This window comes from Crocodylus siamensis, chromosome 6 (genome assembly GCF_052110815.1).
Source record: "Crocodylus siamensis isolate JL-2025a chromosome 6, ASM5211081v1, whole genome shotgun sequence".
Lineage (NCBI taxonomy): Eukaryota > Metazoa > Chordata > Crocodylia > Crocodylidae > Crocodylus > Crocodylus siamensis.
Genome location: NC_143400.1, coordinates 17,956,986 through 17,977,587, shown reverse-complemented (window position 1 = coordinate 17,977,587; position 20,602 = coordinate 17,956,986). Strand labels below are relative to the sequence as shown.

Genomic DNA, 20,602 nt, shown 5'->3' with positions numbered 1-20,602 from the left:
ATCTCAGAAATGACATTCAGCGTGTTTGACAGGACCAATTTTCTATATAATCATGTCCATTGCCATTAATTAGAATCAGAGACAAGTGTCACGCCGGTGTGCGATCGCAGCACAGGGGACCGGAGCGGCAGGGTGAGAAGGGCCGGTTAGCTCTCTACGGGATGGTTAACGCGAGTCCAGCTCACGTCGCCGAAGAGACTGGAGGTGAGGCGATAGTCATGGAGGCGGAGAGTAGTTGAAGGTAGAGGTTTTACTCACAGTGAGCGCTGAGGAGAGAAGTAGGCTGCTAATCACGTCAGGCCGGCAATGAAGCGGCGTTCGGCGGTTGCTAATCGCGAATGGGAGGCGGAAGCGAGGTGATCAGGCTAGTCTCCCTTGTGATAATCGAAGCGGGTGATGAATGACCTCGCCTGGGTGAGGCTGTGCGCTCCCTTATACCACTCGGGTGATGCGCTCAGCGGTGAGCTGGCTGTTTTCACCTATCACCTCTCGGGGCCCCTTATTTGGGGTTGCAGACCGGCCGACCACACCTATGTCGGTGACGCTCTGATAACAAAAGTAGTGGTACGGCAGCGTTTGTTTTACCCTTTCGTGATGGTTGCGGGGAAGAAGGGCGGGGCTTGCCATCTTGGTGCCTCGCGCATCCATGCCACCATTATGGTGTGCGTGTGACAACAATGAGGGTTGGAAGGGACCTCCGGAGGTCACATCTAGTCCAACCCCCTGCTCAAAGCAGGACTAGCCCCAAGTACATCATCCCAGCCAGGGCTTTGTCTAGTCGTGTCTTAAAAACCTCCAAGGGTGTTGACTCCACTACCCCTCTGAGTAACCTGTTTCAGTGCTTTACTACCCTCCTAGTGAGAGTGTTTTTCCTAATATCCAACCTCAATTTCCCTTGCTGCAGCTTGAGACCATTTATACCCGTTATTTAATTCTTTCTGATTTCTCCTCTTGCCTTTCCTATGAATGATTTTGCCCAATATCAGTATTAGTCCAACTGAGCTATAATCATGCAGGCCACCCCTGGTGACCTTTGTAATCATGGGCACAGTGTTAGTTTTCTCCAGTCTTCTGGAACTTGCCCGTGTTTGGGAAAAATCAACGATAATGATTCCTTGGCCAATTCTTTCTATACTCTTAGGTGTGCTAACCAGTCTTGCCAGTTTACTGTGCTGGAAGTGAAAAGGGGGCTTGGAAATGTGTGCAAATGTAGCTGATGTCCAGTTTGCACTGCAAAGTGGTGTGAAGGGCCCTTCTTGTGCCTGAGAAGCTGCCTTTCAGCAACAAGCGTAACAGCATCTTGCCAAAAATCTTTAATGTACTTAGTGTAGAAGTCACTACCTCATTTTGGACCTGCCTGCTTCCCCTTTCAGCCCGTGGCAGGAACAAGAAGAGAAACTTTCTCCGTCCAACATCCCCTGCTTTTTCTAAACGAACAGGCCCGTGATGAAGTCAGCAGGTTCACGTCAGCAAGCTGTTTCCAGTTTGTGAGCAGTCAGGAGTGGAGTTTGCTGTCCCTCCACGACGAGGGTGTTGCGTGAGTCAGTGGTGTGTGTCCCACACTGCACAGAGGCCGGGGGGGAGGTCTTTTTCTACAGTGCCTCGGATCTGCCCTGGCAGCAGTGGGGAAGGCCTGCGGGGGGGGAAGCAGAAATGACAAAGACGTGAGAATCAAGGGAGGTTTTACATGCCCATCCAGGCCCTGCATAGAGCTGCTGTCCTCTCTACACACCACCTTCCCTTCCCTTATCTTTGGCTCGGGGAGAGGCCCCATATCCCTATTAGGGCAGGGATGGGGAAGGGAGGCTGCAAGCGGTTTGTCCACATCCACCTCCCTGGGGCTGTGCTCACATTCTCTGTACCCCAGATGCACTTCCTCTTGCAGGCGACGTCCTCCTCTGGTGTCTCACACCTGCCCACGCTACACGGCCGCCCACACTTCTGAGCCTGAAGCCCGGGCTGGGACCTGCTGTCATGATGTGCTCCTTCCTCAGCGAGGATGGAGCCAGCAGGTCCGGAAATGCAGAGAAGCCCCCTGTGGGACAGCCTCTCTCAGGGTCCTGCCGCACGGTCAAATTGAAGCTGGGCAAAAACCAGTTGTAAAGCTGTCACACATTGGCAAGCACTAACTCTGTAGCTGGTTGGCTCATTTTGTAGCTGGATGGACCTTTTCATGGCACGATAATTACTTTGCATGGGTGGCCAGTCTAAATTTATTGTGTGATTAATCAATTTATTGTGTAATTAATATATGTAACATGTCGTAGGGGCCTCAGAAGCCCCAGTCTCCTGCATAGAGAGTAACTGCCCCCTCACAGACACAGGACGTCCCTGCCCTGGTCAGACTGGTTGCAGGGGCTGTGATGTGCTATAATGTCTGACAAACCAGTGGAAAATGAACCTTCCCCAGGCAAACTGCTAGTCTGGCCTGAGAGTCCTTCACACCCCCTCTCATAGAGTCTCCTTGGATTTTGCCATCCTGCGCCCCCAGTACATCACTGTCAACTGCGTGCTCTGGCACTCGGATGTCCTTGTGGCTGAGCTGAAAGCAACCTCTTGAGCACCCAGGCCTCCAGAGTTTCATAGTTTCATAGTTATTAGGGTTGGAAGGGACCTATTAGATCATCGTGTCCGACCCCCTGCCCTGGGCAGGAAAGTGCGCTGGGGTCAGATGACCCCAGCCAGGTACCTGTCCAATCTCCTTTTGAATATTTCCAAGGAAGGGGACAACACCGCCTCCCTTGGATGCCTGTTCCATATTTTGGCGAACCTCACTGTAAAGAACTTTTTCCTGATGCCCAGCCTGAATTTGCTGTCTTTTAACTTGTGTCCATTGTTTCTAGCTACCCCGACTGTCACCCTGGTAAACATCGTATCCCCCACTTCCTGCTGACCCCCTCGATGAGTTTGTAGGTGGCCACAAGATCATCTCTCAGCCTCCTCTTGTGGAGGCTGAAGAGGTTCAGGTCTCCCAATTTGTCCACATAGGGTTTTTTCTATAGGCCTTTAACCAGATGAGTGGCCCTCCTCTGAACACTTTCCAGGTTATCTACATCCCTCTTGAATTGCGGCGCCCAAAACTGGATGCAGTACTCCAGCTGTGGCCTGACCAGTGTCGCATAGAGGGGAAGTATCACCACCCTGGACCTATTTGTGATGCGCCTACTTATGCAACAAAGAGTGCGATTAGCTTTACTCACTACCTCATCACGTTGGTGACTCACGTTCATTTTAGAGTCGACTATGACTCCGAGATCCCTTTCTGCACCTGTGCTACTTTGAGTCGTCCCTCCCAGACTATAGGAGTGTTGATTATTCTTCCTCCCCAGGTGCAACACATGGCATTTATCCGTGTTAAATGGCATCCTATTCTGTTCTGCCCACCTCCCCGGCCTGTCCAAATCAGCCTGGATTTGCTCCCTGGCCTCTAGTGTGTTTACCTCCCCGCATAGTTTTGGGTCATCAGCAAACTTGGGCAAGGTGCTTATTACTCCCTTGTCCAAGTCACTAGTGAAGACGCTGAATAATACTTGTCCCAGGACAGAGCCTTGAGGGACTCCACTGCCTATGTTTCTCCAGGTAGAAAAAACTGACCCAGCCACCACTACTCTCTGCATGCGTCCCACAAGCCAATTTTCCACCCACTGGACTGTGTAATAATCTACATTGCAGTTTTTTAGTTTATTTATAAGAACTGGGTGTGACACTGTGTCAAAGGCCTTTTTAAAGTCTAGGTAAACAGCATCTACCTCTGTTCCCTCACCCAAGCATTTTGTGACCGGTTATAAAATGAAACTAGGTTGGTCAGGCAGGATCTGCCTGCTCTGAACCCATGCTGATTGCCCCTTAGCTTACTTTACCTGCTGGCCTCCAGGAAAGGACAGAATCCAACCCCCTTCCCCAGCAACTTGGCCCTTACATCACCACCTGAAGTTTCTACCAGGTGAATTTTGTGTAAGTCACAAGTTAACAGAAGAGTTTGCTTTACCCGGGATATAGATCAGTCTGCACTTCCTTCTTCCCCAGGCCTGAGAAGGGGCATTTTGTGTCCGAAAACTTGTCTGGCATCTCTCCCGACTGTTGGCCCAAGAAAAGATGGTCAAAAAACCCCCTTTCCTTCTGGCATAGGGCCTGTGGCAGGAAGCCACCTTTGTTCTTCACCAAAATCTCTGCGCTGTAACAATGTGATGAGGATGGGCCCAGCAGAGGAGACACCCATTTACCCTATCTGTTTAGGTAACCGGAGCTGGATACATGCCTGAGGGGACAGGAAACCTGCTCCCTCTGCCTACGGGACTGGTATCAGCCACCTGGGTGAAGGGCTCCTACCTGGTGGGCTAGAGTCTGCCCAGCAACTAGTGATGTATTTCAAATTGGTTGGCTGACAGCCAACAGGTGCTGGCCTCCACTGGACCAGGTGAATGAGGTCACAGGGGTATATAAGTTAAGACTGCCTGGGGGGAGGGCAGCAGCCATGCCGGGGACTCAGAGAGCAGTTTTACCATCTGAAACTGGCTCTCTCCCCCATAGCTCATGAGCAAGGAGCGGCCTGCCTCCAGAGGGGATCTCCAACAGCCTTGGGATGAAGCGTGTGAGTAAGCTACTCGAGATCTGGTTAGATATCTAGCTGGCAGTAACTCAGATGCGTGATCAAAAGGCTACCTCAGCCAGACTGTTTTGCTTGATGGGATTTCTGTGATATTGCTCTATCTTGTACCCTGTTTTCACCCTACCCCTGTAATCAATACAGTTCTCCTTTGTGACCGGTGTGGGAGAGTTATTGAGGGGTGGGTCTAGATTATGCCTAAGAGGCCCCTTAAGTCTGCGGACTAAGGGAGACTTTCCTTTTTGACCCCCGACTTAGAGAAGTGCCCCAAGCGTCAAGTACCCGTAGGACTATTAGGTCTGTGTTTCCCCGAGGACACAGGGCCGAGAGAGTCCCTTCTGGGGGTGGTGGCAGCTACGTTACCCCCAGGCTAGCGAGTGTGCTCCAGGAAGGGGGTTGGCTGGACACGAGGTGCCCCCAGGGAGGCATTCGGAGCCTGGCAGGTGGCTGGGTGCAGGGAGGTGGGCGGCTCAATGCAGGAGCGCCCCCTACTGGCCTGCCACAGGGCTTAGGAGACAGACAGGCTGTTCTGAGTCACCCAGGAGAGGGCAGAGCTACCCTGCTCCTGAGCTGGCCTGTGCCCCGGGACATTTCCTAGCTGTGCTTTCCCATATTCTAGCTTGTTTGTTTTAGCCCGGTAGTTTGACTGCAGACTAGGGAGTGGATCCATCTCAGCTCGTCTGAAATGGGAGCCAAAGCACTGATATACCCAATGCCCTTCAGTGTGTGGGATGGTGATGGGGTGTGCTCAAGCCACCCGGCGCTGGACCCTTGCAGGGGAGAGAGATCCACACCCAATGAACAGACTCTGACTGTCAAAGCCTGCACAGGGGGTCTGAACTGGCACCCCCAAGTATTTGTGTTGGAAGAGACCTCAGGAGGTCACATCTAGTCCAACCCCCTGCTCAGAGGGCAGAGACCATGTGGGGAGTGATTTCTGCACAGCCCCTTGCTGAGCTGGTGGCAGAGCTGGGGGGAGACCTCCTGGCTGCCAGCTGTACCTACCTCACTGTCCACGCCCTCCTTGCCAGCTGAGCATGGAGAGGAGCCAGGCCAGGATGGCCCAATGCGGGCACCTTCACATCTGCCATGGCCATCAGATCCCTGGATGCAGCACATCCCAGCTGACCCAGCATCGCCACCAGGCTGTCTGTGCCTAGATCATCACAGGAGTCCTTCCCTGGCTCTGCTCCAGGAGCCGAGCCCCTCAGTCCCACAGCTCTCCAGGTCTTCCAGAGCCTGGCTGCCATGCCCAGAAGATCTCGCCTGTGGACACAGGGACTGGTGGGGAGTGAGGCAGCACTCCAGCTCCACAGTCCTCTTGTGAATCCAGCCCATCACCATCCCCCAGCTCCCTGCCTGGCCCTGTCCAGCTGGGTCTGGGGAAGTCTCTGGTGTTCAACCTCCTGGGACTGACCCCAGCGCTCTTTCCTGCCCAGGGCAGGGGCTCGGACTCGATGATCTAATAGGTCCCTTCCGACCCTAACATCTATAAAACTATGAGTGTCAGCCCCTGGGCTTTGCTCTCCCCTGGGGTCATTGGAGGGACTAGGGAGGGATAAGTATGGGCTGGGAGCTGGAAGGGCTCTCCGCTCCCAACTTAAATCTCCCTTGCTGCAACTTGAGCCCATTGCTCCTTGTTCTATCATTTGCCACCACAGACCAGTCCAACTCCATCCTTTTTGCAACCTCCTTCAGGGAGTTGAAGGCTGCTATTAAATTCCCCCTCAGTCTTGTCTTCTCCAGACTAAATCAGCCCAGTTCCTTTGGCTTTTCCTCGTAAGTCATGTGCTCCAGGCCCTGAACCATTTTCGTTTCCCTCCACTGGACTCTGCAATTATCCACATCCTTTCTGTAGTGGGGGCCCCAAAACTGGACACAGGACTAGGACTCCAGATGTGGCCTCGCCAGTCCAGAATAGAGGGGAATAATTACTTCCCACGGTCTGCTGGCAATGCTCCTACTAATGAAGCCCATTATGCCGTTAGCCTTCTTGGCAATAAAGACACATTGCTGACTCATATCTAGCGTATTGTCTGCTGTCACCCGCAGGGCAACAACTGTTTTCAAGCACTTTGTGGTCCAAGACATCTGCAGGCATGATGCGGGGGACTCAGCCGCCTGGAGAACAGGAAGGGCAGAGCCCCAGGGGCAGGGGCTCCAGGGCCACTGCAGCAAGGAAGAAGAACAGAGTGGTGGGGGTTGGTGATTTCCTGCTGTAGGGGACAGAGGCACTAATTTGTTGTCCAGATTTGGGGTCCAGGGAGGTGTGCTGTCTACCTGAAGCCCAAATTCAGGATGTCACAGAGAGACTGCTAAAGCTCATCCATCCCTCAGACCACCACTCTTCCCTGCTTGCCCATGAGGACACTAAGGATGCTGCCAGGAGTGACACCAAGCAGATTGAGGTCACCACAAGGCTCTTGGCAGTAGGGCTAAGGAGCTTGGAGAACAAGTGGTGTTTTCATCGATCCTCCCTGTGGAAGGCAAGGGTCCAGGCAGGGACCATTGCATTCTGGAAGTAAATGAGTGGCTGTGATGATGGTGTGAATGCTTTGAATTCGTTGCCAATGGGCAAATGTTATGCTGAGGAGAACTGCTTGCAAGAGATGGGGTCCATCTGACCACAACTGGAAAGAACATCTTTGGGCATTATCTGGGCACCCTCATAAGGAGGGTTTTAAACTAGGGTCCAAGTGGGGAGGGACTGGAGGAGGTCGATCAACTCTGCGAAAGGGCCAGAAAGTCACAAGGCTACAAGTGGTGCAAAAGCGAAGCAAGCAGAGTAGGTCAAAAGGCAAAATATATCTGATGTAATTATACAAATATGAGAAGTATGGAGAATAAACAAGATGAGCTGGAAGCTGCAGCCTATGAAGAAAAACTCAGTGTGAGTCTGCAGTGTGATGCAAATCATAGCATCACAGGGCTGGACGGGACCCCGAAGGATCATCTGGTCCAGCCCCCTGCATGATCAGATGACCCCAGCCAGGTGCCTGTCCAGTCTTCTCTTGAAGACCTCGAGGGTGGATGGTTGCACCACCTCCAGGGGGAGCTTGTTCCATAGTCTGGACACCCTAGTTGTAAAGAAGTTTTTCCTAATGTTCAGCCTGAAAATATCTTCCAGGAGTTTGTGGCCATTGTTTCTAGTTTCCCCCCCGGGCGCCTTGGTGAACAGTTGTTCCCTGAGCCCCGATGCACACCTCTGATATAGCAGTAAGCCACAGTCAGGTCCCCTCTCAGTCTTGGTTTCTTTAGGCTGAAGAGTCTGAGATCCCTCAGCTTCTCCTCGTATGCCTTGCCACAGAAGTCCCTGATCATGCGGGTGGCCCTTCTCTGGACCCTCTCAAGCTTTAGTACATCCTTGTTGAAGTGCGGCACCCAGAACTGGACGCAATACTCCAGCTGCGGCCACACCAATGTTGAGGAAAGTAGGAGAATCACTTCTTTGGATTTACTGGAGATGCATTGATTGATGCATGCCAGACTTTTATTGGCCCTAGCAGCTACTGTGTTGCATTGCCGGCTCATATGCATGCTGGGGTCTATTGTTACTCCCAGATACCTCTCATTTGTACTTCTGGTCAGGTTAGCAATGCCCAGCCTGTAGGTGTGCTGGGGGCTCATCCTTCCCAGAAGCAGCACTTTGCATTTCTCTATGTTGAATCTGATCTAGTTATGTTCTGCCCAACATGCCAGCCTGTCTAGGTCTGCTTGTATCTGCAGCCTATTTTCAGATGTGTCCGCACAACCCCATACCTTGGTGTTGCCCGTGAACTTGGCCCACAGGCTTTTCATCCCCTCATCCAGGTCATTGATGAAGATGTTGAACAGCACGGGGTTATTGTCCAAAAGGTAGATGTAGTTTTGGGATGCTGTAACGGGGAGCCCGGGGGTGCTGCTACTTTAAGGGGAGAGTGCATCTGGAAAGCAAGTAGCCTAGAGGCAACAGGGATAGGAGCTGTGCACTGGAATAGGCATCAAGGGACAGAGCTCAAAGCAGCCAGGAAATAAAGGCTGCAAGAGCCGGACTGGCTGCAGCAGAGGAAACAAGGCTGTTCAGTAAGCAAAGGGACCCCTGCGTGTGGCTGGGAAGACACGTGTCCTGAAGTGGGGGATGCTTGGGGGCATAGAATCCCCTCACTTGAGGTAAAGCAGGCAGCCTAGCCCTGCCCTCCGCAAGGAGAGGACCTCCCGGGGAGCGAGGCTAGAGGAAACAGGGTCACAGGCACCCAGGCTGCCCCGAGAGAGATGGAAGGAGACAGCTAAGGGGGATATGAGCTGCTATGGGGGAATGACCTAAAGTTTAGTTTGCAGCTGGTCAGGCAGGCTGGGTGAAGAACAGCCCTTGGGGGTGCTGTGGGCTGCATTAGGGACAGAAGAACTGTTTAACCCTTTCGAGGGGGCAAAGGACCTCTGGTCAGGCAGCCTCTAGTGAAGTGGAGCTGTCTGTTTGCTGCTTGGCACTTTGGGCCGTGCTTATTCTCCCCACCAAGCTGTGAGCGGACCTGGATGCTGCTCCTTGAGTGAGCACCGCAGAACAACCAGGGAGGGTGCGGGACTGAATGGCCGGAGGATCGGACTGAGAAGGAACCAGTCCACCTCCGCTGTAAAACCCAGGCCTGGGCTGGCTTTGGGGGCACTCAGAGACCAGACCAGGCCCGGTTCCAAGCAAGCACCCCTGGGGGACCGTGTGACAGGTCTTTCTCTGCAAACCCATTCATCACCTCTGACAAAGTCCATTGCTGCTCATGGACCAGCCCTGCCTCCTGCCGGATTCCTGCCTGACACGGCTCTGCTCCACCCTGTGGGAGCCCTCTAGTGGCATGTGCTGTGCCACGGTTACGGCTGAGGCTCCCAACCGTCCCAGAGGAAATCCCCCTTGGTAAATGCCAGCTTTTCATTTCAGATAATTGCGGATCATTTCAAATAATCCAGCTGATTATAGGAAAACAAACTAGAGCAAATTTTCTGCTGCAAAATGTTGAGCACGACCACAACAGCATGTTTCTTGCAGTGTGGATTCGTAGTTGAAACTTCTGGTTTATCTTGCGACTTGTGTTTGCACACCTGACAGTGCTAACAAGATGTGGCACCCCACAGCACCCTTGGAAGGATCTCTTGGCAGCCCAGGGTGCCGCAACACCCTGGCTGAGAAGCACGGGGCTATAGGAGCACTGCTCTCTCTGTGCGTTCATTCATACCATGCACATTTTATTGGTTTTCAGCCAGTTGTTCTATTTATGGGCAAAGTCCAGTACGTAGATGTAAAGGGAGAAATTTGCCCTCAGCTCTGCCTGGAGGATCTTGTGGTCAGTTTGCACCAGGAGAGGACCAATCTGAGTTGGCTCCTCACAAACGTCCCAGGAGCGGTGCCTCCCCTTCATGAGCCAGGGAGGGCAACTTGAGACCAGGCCGGGACCCCAGACACCCATTCCCCCAACACAGAGCCACTGCCTGCCCCATGGGATAGGATGGCAGGGGCAATGCATACCCCAAAGGGGCTGGCCTGGGGCAGGGCAGGGCATGGCCTGCGTGGGGAGGGCTGGGCCGGCTGTGACCTCACACAGGAGCCTGGGCAGGACCCAGCCTCTTCAGCCAATGGCCAGGGGCTGCGACCTCACAGAGGCTGACCTTTGACCTCACAGAGGCTGACCTTTAGGCAGAGGCCTGCAGGCAGAGGCCAGAGCCTGGACCAAGGCCTCAGACTTCAGACCTCTGAGCCAACAGGTCTCTCCTCGTTTGGGGTCTCCCCAGGGAAGACGGCATTCACGCTGTGCTCTCAGGCAGCTGAAGCCAAGCGTTGCTGTTCAGGTGACGGAGAATCTCACTGCAGGCGACACCAAGCTGGGGGAGCAGTAGATACGCTGGAGGGGAGGGCTAGGATTCAGAGTGACCTACAGACAAGTTGCAGGATTGGGCCAAAAGGAATCTCATGAGGTTCAACAAGGACAAGTGCAAAGTCCTGCACTTAGGACAGAACAAACCATTGCACCCGCAGGTGTCTGTGTCTGGAGCTATTTCCAGGGCAAAGCCATTGGGAGCGGCGAAGGAGCCATCCCTGGTGACTCACCTGAACTAGTGCCAGCACTTGAGCAGGTAAGAGAGTGATTCCTCTTCCAATGCCAGGAGTCTGGTGCTCTGTCTACGCCACCCCTGTCCAGCCACAGACACCATCTGGCCCTTGGAAAACCCTTCAGTGCAGCCCTCTGTCCTTGCACCACCTGCTTCCTCAGCTCATTATCAGGGCGAAGCTGTTTCAGGGTCTTCTCCTGTCACCCTAGTGCAGCACTGACATAGAAAGGAATTGGCACATTGTGCAAAGGCCATTTCAGTGCCGCAAAACCCTGAGCCAGGGCAGCAATGCCAGCCGAGGCTCGGGGCAGTGTTTCCACCTCACTGGGGCAGCTCCGGTCCCTCTAGAGGCCCAGAAGAGGAGCGTTTCAGCAGGGACAAAGGCAGGGACCTCTCTAACAGCCAGTCGGAGTGGGGCGATCTCCCTGGACTCAGAGAATTGTTTAGGGATCACTGTGAGCGTACGAGTGTGGCCCCTCAGGGCTGAGAGTGCCCTGAGGCCCCAGTTTTCAGGGTCTGAGCACTGTGCGGTGGGAGGCAAGACACCTCCCAAATGTTATACAGTGAGAGACCAGGCCCTCCCCTCCTGGTCCCACACCCCGGGGCTTGTAGCCCATTCCCGCTTTGGACCCATAGCTCCCCTCGTTTGGCCCCGCAAGCATCCCTCTTCCAGGGAGCGCTGGGTCCAGGGGGCCCTCCGTGCTTGCTCGTCCAGGGCTGAGATGGGGAAGCGGGGCTGGAGCCGCGTGTCTGGGGTGCCAGCCCCATGCCGTATCCAGGGCAGCTGCACCCCGGGCTGGGACAGCAGGTGTCTTCTTCTCCCAGCCAGATCTGTGGACGTGGAGCACACCAGGGAGGATCATGTTGGACTCGTCTGGGCCGAGAGCGAGCAGAGGGCTGTTCTCTGGGGCCTCGGGTTGTGCCGGAGGCCCCCCCTCCCCGTACAGGTCGGTGGCTCCTTGTACAGGACAGTTTCCCCCCAGCCAGGGTGCAGGGCACTCTCCTCCCTGCCCCATCCCTGCTCTGCTTGCTGCTCCATTCCTGGGGGCAGCTGCTGCCCCTGTCCCCAGCCCTGGGCAGGGAGGCTCCATCCCTGCCCGTGGGCATCCCCAGGCGCTCTGGCACCTGGGCTGGTGAGACCCCGCACAGCTCGGCAGTGGGATTAGGATCTGCCCAGGGTGCCGGGGCTCACCCGCTCCTCCTGTCCCATGCCCAGGGCTCAATCATCTCTGGGGCGAGGACGAGGTCACCCCAAGCGGGGCTGTGCCGGGTACACTGGTGAGCATCAATCCATGTGGGGATCCCAGCGGGGCTGGGCGGGTGCCTGTGAGGGACACGTTGGGACCGGGGGATATTGTCCCACAGGGCTGCCATGCCCCAGCGGTGTAGGTGGGGCGGCAGGCCCTCTGGAAGGGGCGGCGGTTCTGGGCCTGCAGGTCAGAAAGGGGCCGTGGCTCTGGGCCCGCTCCGAGCCGGGGCTGTGATGTGATGTCTGCTGGGTTGCAGCTCCCGAGGGTCCGTGCTCGCCAGCCCTCCGTGGCGGACACCGTTCCCTGGAGAGGCACCAGCGGGAGCCCTTGGAGGAGGCCACTCTCCAAGCCTGAGGTGAGTGCCTGAGCCGTCCATCCCTGGACTCTGGTCATGGGCGTCAGAGACAATTCCCCTGGCTTGGCCCCACAGGAGTCCCCCTCCCCGTGCAGGAGCGCTGGGCCTGAGGGCTCCTCCCTGCTGGTTTGGGGCTGAGACGGGGAAGCGGGGCTGGAGTCCGGTGTCCTGGGTGCAGCCCCGTGCTGTGTCCAGGGCAGCTGCACCCTGGGCTGGGTCAGCAGGTGTCTTCTGCCCCCATCAGATTGATGGACGCCGTGGGCACCAGGGAGGATCATGCTGGATCACTGCACCGTCTGGGCTGACAGGGTGCAGAGGGTCGTGCTCTGGCCCCCTGGTTGTGCCGGAGGCCCCCACTCCCCATACAGGTCGGTGACTTGTGTCTCGGGGTGGAAATAGCAGGTTCCCCCCAGGCAGCCTCTCCTCTCCTCTCCTCCCCACCCCAGCCCTGCTCTGCTCCCTGCTCCATTCCCAGGCTGCAGCCCCCGCCCCTGCCCCCTGACCCCAGCCCTGGGCCTGTCCCCAGGCCAGGAGGCACCACCCCTGCCCTTGGGGATGCTCAGAGGTAACGGCAAGCAGCAGCCTCAGGGGAGGTACAACTCCCCAGCTCACCCCACAGCTGTGCAGCAGCCCCGATCAGCCCTGTGTTGGGATTGAGATTCGCAATGTCCCATGTTGCTGCAGCCTCTGAGTGTGTTTGCAGTGGCAGGTGGGCCGTCCAGGGTTAGGAAGTGTCCATGGGATGAGGGAAGAGTCTTCTCTCCGCAGACTGAATTCCCGAACAAACCCATCTCGGGTACGTGGCAGGTGGGGCTGGTCCGGGGTCTCACGGCCTGGTACTTACCACTCCCCCAAAGGGCCCTTTGGGCACAGAGGTGGCCGTTTTGTGCTGCTCCCAGACTCAGGCCATGGGGGGTGAATGGGGCCTCCAAGCCTGTTTCAAGCTGGACAGGGGTGGCTCTGGGTACAGTTTTGGGCAGGTGACAGGTAACAGCAGCCCCTGGGCAATTCAGGAGTGGTTTTGCTAGGGCTCAGGGTCCTTCCCGGTGCAGGAGAGCACTCTGGCTGCTTCATCCCAGGGGTTCCCACTTCCATGTTCCCAGGGATCCCGGCGCTCGGCCGCGCTCCCAGAAGGGGAATCGTGGCCAGAACAGCCTCTGCGGGCAGGGCTCCTGGGCTCCGGGAGCCAGGCGGTGCTCGTCCATTCCTGCCCTGCTTGTAGTGGCCTCGTGGGCAGCTGGGCGAGGGCCTGGAAAGAGGACGTGAGCTCTGCCAGGAAGGGGAGCACATGGGGGAGAGCGCGGGTGAAAGGGGAGACCGGGCTCCAAGTGTGGAGGACACGGGGAGGTGATCTCTTGCGCTTCCCCCGGGCCAGCAAGCAGGAAATAACCTGGGACCCTGCACGTTGTTCTAGGTCAAGTGGACAAAATGGCAAATCCAGGCAGGAGCTGGACTCCGTTTCCTAGCAGCCCCTGTCTGTGGCTCCTGGCAGGTCTTCCTGGAGACCCCAGCGTCTCAGGGCCGAGACAGTGTGGGGCCGCAGAACCGGGCCTTGCCCCAGCCCTGCACTGTCACGGACCCGCGATCCTGGGGTCTCTATGTCGACCATCCAGCTGCGAAGTGGGCAGGGCACAGCCGGGCGAGGACCCGCTCCGGGTCGGTGGCCAGAATCTCGCGGCAGTGACAGCCAGGGGGGGCCGGGGTCAGGGCAGAGCTGCGATCTGTTGTCTGCATGCCCCTGCCCGTGGACCCGCACTCATCCTGAGCACTGGATCGCGGCTCAGCCCCAACTCCGGCTTCCTGCTGTCACTGCCCCAAGATCCCGGCCCTGCTCACCTGTGTCGCTCCTGGCCACAGCCCCATCCCAGCCTCTTGCCCATGTGTCCTGCCTGCACAGGTCCCACCCCCTGCAGTGGGCGCAGGACAGATGGGCCAGGGTGCCCGGACAGCGGGGCTGGGCCCAGCAACAACAGCCAGAAGGAGCCACTGCTGCAGGGGCTGCTGAGCCATGGAGTCTGTCACAGGCCCAATCCAGCCCAGGGACCAGATTTTGCCCACCCCCGTTTTAAGGCGAGAAGTGGTGTGGGAAGACAAGGGGTCTGCAGCACTGCCAGAAGCTGGGAGCAAGGGGCTGCCCACCCAAGCAGGGCTCCTGGAGTCGGCCAGGCACCACGCTGCAGGCATCGCAGCCCGGGGGCTGTCGCACATCAGCACTGCTCGGGGATCCCTTTCCCAGTGCCTCTGAAGAGCAGCAAGGAGGGGTTTTGATTCCTGTGTGTGCAGATGGGAGCTTGTTCTGCCCCTGCAAGAAGCTGGACATGCCCATAGGGACTTGCTGCATGTTCACACCCTGAGTTCATGGTGGGGAAGGAACAGAAATCCACCATGCCTAGGAACGAAGATGCCAGTAGCTCAGCAACGCCTCGGATAAGCACAGCAGCACCCAATGCTTTGCAGGGTTCAGTCCCTTACCCCTGTGGGGGTAGACACAACCATTGCACACAGATACACGGGACCGTGGCTGAGTCCGGCTGACCCAGCCCCGGGGAAATAAAAGCTGATGCAAGCTGTTGAGTGGCTCACCCTTCATTTGGGTACTGCAAATCAAGGGCAAACGTGAGACAAAAAATGGGCTTCTGCAAAGGGACAAGGGGAGCAAACATGCCTTAAGGAAAAACTCACCTATTATCCCATTGCTATTCCTCAAACCGGGTCACAGTCACTAGAAGCCAAACCGTGGAGCTACCACCCAGCCCAGTGTGTGGGGGAGGGAGACACAACCAGGGTTGCCACCCAGGGGCTCTACCACTGATGCCAGCCCAAATACCGAGGGTTGGGTAGCGAGGCCCACCCCGCAGGCCTTGTCACTCCTCACTGCCAGGGGCTGCTGCTCTGCTCCAGTGGTTCCACCATCTCCACCAGCCAAAGTAGCAAGGGCTGTGGAGGGGGGCTTACACCCGCATTCCTGCTGCTTCGAGGCCTGCGTGCAATGGCTTTAAACCAAAGAGGCTTTAAGGCCAAAAGAAATCTCATGAGGTTCAACAAGGACAAGTGCAAAGTCCTGCGCTTAGGACAATCCCCTGCACCGGGAGAGGCTGGGACTGACAGGCTGGGCAGCAGCTCTGCAGGAAAGGTCCTGGGGGGACAGGGGATAATAAGCCGAATATGAGCCAGCAGTGTGCCTGTGTTGCCAAGAAGGCTAACAGCATCCTGGGCTGCATTGGTAGGAGCGTTGCCAGCAGGTCCAGGGAAGTGATTATTTCCCTCTATTCAGCACTGGTGAGGTCACATCTGGAATCTGGTGTCCAGTTCTGCCCCCCCACCTCCCAAAAGGATGTGGGCAAATTGAAGAGAGTCCAGTGGAGGGCAGTGAAAATGGTTTGAAGCCTGGGGCACATGACTTATGAGGACAGGCCGAGGGAACTGGGTTTATTTAGCCTAGAGAAGACAAGAGGGGATTTAATAGCAGCCTTCAACTACCTGCAGGGGGGTTCAAAAGAGCCAAACCATTCTCAGTAGCAGCAAATGACAAGGAGCAATGGTCTCCAGTTGCAGCAAGAGAAGTTCAGGTTAGACATTAGGGAGAATTTTCTCACCAGGAGAGTAGTAAAACACTGGAATAGGCTACCCAGAGAGGTGGTGGAGTTGCCAACCTTGGAGGTTTTTAAGACCTGGCTAGACAAAGCCTTGGCTGGGATGAACTACTTGGCGCTGGTCCTGCTTTGAGCAGATGTTGGACTAGATGTGACCTCCTGAGATCCTTTCCAACCCTCGTTTTCTATGCTGCTATGATGCTAGGGACTGCTGATCCAGGTGCTGACTCCAGGGATCTCTGCCCCTCCTCCTTGCTGCCAGAGTCCCCCTGCTCTTCATTTTCTCCTCTTCAGATTGCTGTGTGCTTTCAGACCCTACCCTACATCAATAGTGGGTTCAAGGATTTTTTACAGCTCTGTTAACTATAGCAATTTCCAGGCTTTTCCCTAAACCCACTACAGAGTCCTGTGCTCTGAAGCCGGTTCCCTGCCATCCAGAGGCTGACTCCTCTCAGGAGTCTCCCCGCTCCTCTGCTTTTTGAGATTTGTCCTAAACCTGAGGGCCACCCGGCTCTGGGTCTATGATTCTACAGAACAGGGAGGAGAACCAGACATTGGGTTTGGTTCAGGTTTGGGTTCAGTTGTATTCACTCTGTTCAGGCTCAGGTCAAGTTCAAGCCACACCCCCCCACCCCCAGAAAGAAAGAAAAAGAGTGGTTTTCTACCATTTCACATTTATTTTATGCCACAGAAGTAATTTACTGATCTCAGAATAGGAAAGAGGCTTGAACCCAAACATTCTTTAATGTGTAATATTTATTGAAAGCTCATACAAGTGAGGTCCATTTTTACCTTGACTACACTTGGCTTCAACTTTGCATGACTTTGCCTGGGATTCTGTGTTGTCAGAACAATGACTTCTTCCTGTACAACCTGTTTGAGCGACTACAATAACATCGTCTAATATCTGCCCTGTGCTGCTGGCCCTCTGTGCTGATAGAATAAATTCCCGCCTGGAGGCTGCAGTCGAGCCCCCAGCTCCACACGCCGAGGATGTGCACCTGTCGATGCAGTCGCATGACCAGTCAAAGCTGTCATTGCCGCTGCCCTCATCAGGTCCTGCTGATGTGTTGACAGTGCTAAAGTCTCAGGGACTGTGATGCTGGCAAATAGTCACAGTCAGGACATCCCGACACCAATCTTGTCTTAACAACCACTATAGGCTCACTTTCATGGCAAAGGCTCAGCCAGGTTCAGTGTTTGCAAGGCACGGCCCTAACATGCTTGTGCTCTGCAGAAAGGGTGCTAACCCATGTATGCCCCTGACATGGTGCTAGCACAGCACTACATAGGCTCCCCTCGGTCAGTACAAAGTTCCCATCATTTCCAATTCTCCTTTTATACAGTGCTCCAAACAAATGACTTGGGACATTGCAGCAGTACCCTGAATATTTTGAGCCATCCTGTGGCATGGACTTGTTCCACACCCTGATCTAGGTGTTCCCGTGCCAATCTTGTCATCCCGGTGCTGGACTGCTCTTCACCTGGGACAGCCATCTTCCCCTCCCGTCTCCTGGCAGGAGTGCACATCCGGCCCACACGCCGAGGTTTGCTGATGTAAGGAGCTCCTGCATCAGTCAGGTTCACTGATCAGATCAGGCCTAATCTGGCCAATGCTTTAGCAAGGCCTTTCTGTGAGCAGTATATATCTGGATCTATGTTCCAGGCAGGCCTCCAGAAGGTAAGTCGGGGCCAGGCACAGGGTCATAAGGTGCCAGAATGACAATCGTCGTGGAGCCTGTGCCACCACAGCAGCACCAAAGGTACAAGGACAAGGAGCTGCAGGAGCAGGAGCAGCACCAAGGGCCTTGGAACCTCTGGGGCAGTGAACACAGACACCCGCACACACCCACACTCACCCATGCACACCCATGTGCACACTGTGGTGGGCCAGTAGGGGGCGCTCCTGCATTGAGCCGCCCACCTCCCTGCACCGGATCACCTTCCAGGCTCCCAATGCCTCCCTAGCAGCTCCTTATGCTCGGCCGACCCCTCTCCTGGAGCACACTCGCTAGTCTGGGGGCAACGTAGCCGCCACCACCCCGAGAAGGGACTCTCTCGGCCCTGTGTCCTCGGGGAAACACAGGCCTAATAGTCCGACGGGTACTCGACCCGTACAGGCACTTGGGGCACTTCCCCAAGTCAGGGGACAAAAAGTAAAGTCTCCCTTAGTCCGCAGACCTAAGGGGTCTCTTAGGCATAGTTTAGACCCACCCCTCAATAAGTCTTCCACACCAGTCAAAAAGGAGAACTGTATTGATTACAGGGGGTAGGGGAAACTAGGGTACAGGGTTGAGCAATATCTTAGAAATCCTAGAGAGCAAACAGTGTGGCTGCGGTAGCCTTTTGATCACGCATCTGTGTTACTGCCAGCTAGATATCTAATCCGATTGAGCAGCTTCCTCACAAGCATCTTCCAGAGTTCTTCCGTTTCCCCTCTGGAGTCTGGGGGTGAGAGAGAGAGCTAGGTCCCGATGGCAAGGCTCCTCTGTCTCCCCTGCTTGGCTGCTGCTTCACCTCATGGCCGAAGAGAGAAGAGCGAGCCTCCCCCCCGCCCAACCTATATAGCCCCTGTGACCTCAGTCACCTGGGCCAGTGGAGGTCAGCCCCAGCTGGCTGTCAGCCAACCAATTTGTAATGCATCACCTGTTACCGGGCAGATTCCAGCTGCCCAGGTAGATGCCCCTCACCCAGGTGGCTGATGCCAGTCCCGTGGGCAGAGGGAGCAGGTTCCCCCCTCCCTCAGGACTGCAGCCAGCTCAAGTCACCTAAAGAGACAGGCTGAGGTGTGAATCCTCTGCTGGCCCATCTAATCACATTGTCACAGGGCAGAGATTTTGGGGAGAAACCAAGGTGGCTTTCTGCCACACTCCCCCCCCCCCCATTTATAAAGCTTGGATCCGTAGCTTCACAGATGTATGGAGACAAGCGTGCTAGTTTGGAGGGGTGATCTTTCGACCCTACAGAGAAATTACACCCCATGTAATACTGATCCTAACATTAAAACATATAAAACATAACAGCACCTTCAGGAACTTCCCCGCCCGAGTGCTCTCAAGCAGGTCCGAGTCCACCCGACCCACTACCCAGAGTCCTTTCGTGACAGGGCGTCTGCGACCACGTTCTGGCTTCCCTTGATGTGCTCGACGGTGAAGTTGAACTCCTGAAGCCGCCAGGCCCATCGCTGAAGCTTGGCATTGGAGTTTTGCATCGTCTGCAACCACTGCAGCGGGGCATGGTCCATTAGGACAGTGAACTGCTGCCCCCATAAATAGGGCCTTAACTTGTTCAATGCCCAGATGACAGATTTCGCTCCCGAGGAATTAACTTCCGGCTGAGGTACACCATGGGGTGCCGCGTCTCTTGGTGCTCTTGTAGGAGTACGGCTCCTAGTCCTGCATCGGAGGCGTCCGTGGCGACGTAGAAGAGTTTATCAAAAAGCGGTGCCTTCAGGATCAGTTGTTTGACCAGGGCGGCCTTTAGGGTGTCGAATGCTTCTTGGCACCCCGGCCTCCAGACCACTGGATCAGGGCTTCCCTTCTTGGTCAGCTCATGTAGGGGTGCCGCCGTCGCCCCAAATCCCGGGACAAACCATCTGTAATATCCAGCCAGGCCAAGGAAGGCTCTGTCTGACTTGCTTCTTGGTTTGTGGAGGCGGCCAGTCCTTAATGGCCTTGATCTTGTCCCATAAGGGAGCAATATGACCTCCACCCACCCGATGTCCCAAGTATACTACCTCGGATAGTGCCCACTGGCACTTTTTGGCTTTCACTGTAAGACCAGCTTGCTTGATCTTGCCTAACACGGTGGTCAGATGGATCAGGTGCGATTCAAAGTCCTGACTGAAGATGGTGATGTCATTGATGTACGCCATGGCAAACTGCTCGCACCCTTGTAGCAGGTTATTAATCAGCCTTTGGAAGGATGCAGGAGAGTTGCACATACCGAAAGGTAAAACTGTAAACTCATATAGTCCCACAGTGGTGGTAAAGGCAGACTTGGCTATGGCATGCGGATCTGGTGCCATTTGCCAGAATCCTTCGGACAGATCGAGAGTAGAGATGACCTTTGCAGGGCCCAGGTGATCGAGCAAAGTGTCCATCCTGGGCATAGGGTATGCATCAGGGGTGGTGATAGCGATCAGCTTCCGGTAGTCCATGCAGAACCAGATGGGCCCGTCCTGCTTCCAGACAAGTACCACCGGGCTGGCCCAGGGACTCACTGAAGGCCGGATTACCCCCAACTCTTCCATCTTGTGATCTCTCGCATTATTGCTTGCTTCACATTCTCATTAATTGAGTACGGTCGGGAGTGTATAGGGTGATGGCTGCCCGTGTCTATGGAGTGCACCGCCAGGTCCGTCTTACCTGGTTTGTTGGAGAACACTGTTTCAAAGTCTTTGAGTACCGCAAGCAGCTTGTCCTTGTCCTGGGAGGGCAGATGGTCCGGCAGGCGCAGTTCCTCTATTCCTGCCTCTCCATCCCAGTCACCGTACGTGACCGGCTCCTCTGGATCCTCAGGTGATCCTTCTACTGAGGAAATCCAGAACACCGTATCGCCTCTAGCAAAGTAAGGTTTAAGCATGTTCACATGAACAGTCTTAGGCTTTCTCCCACTCCTGGCCACAACATAGGCCACATCATCCAGCTTGTCCAGGACAACATGGGGACCTTCCCAAGCAGCTTGTAGCTTGTCTGTCTTTAGTGGCAGGAAAACCATAACC

General features: G+C 55.4%; 1 protein-coding gene across 1 annotated transcript; it reads left to right on the top strand.

Moving 5' to 3' along the window:
• Positions 1–10,697: 10,697 nt before the first annotated feature.
• LOC149861348 (uncharacterized) lies at positions 10,698–14,793 on the top strand. The gene is made up of 6 exons (XM_090054212.1): positions 10,698–10,705; positions 11,507–11,628; positions 11,898–11,959; positions 12,188–12,286; positions 12,531–12,654; positions 13,701–14,793. The coding sequence occupies exon 6, from the start codon at positions 13,715–13,717 to the stop codon at positions 14,552–14,554; it is 840 nt and encodes a 279-aa protein (XP_089910338.1). The 5' UTR covers positions 10,698–10,705; positions 11,507–11,628; positions 11,898–11,959; positions 12,188–12,286; positions 12,531–12,654; positions 13,701–13,714; the 3' UTR covers positions 14,555–14,793.
• The last annotated feature ends 5,809 nt before the right edge of the window (positions 14,794–20,602 follow it).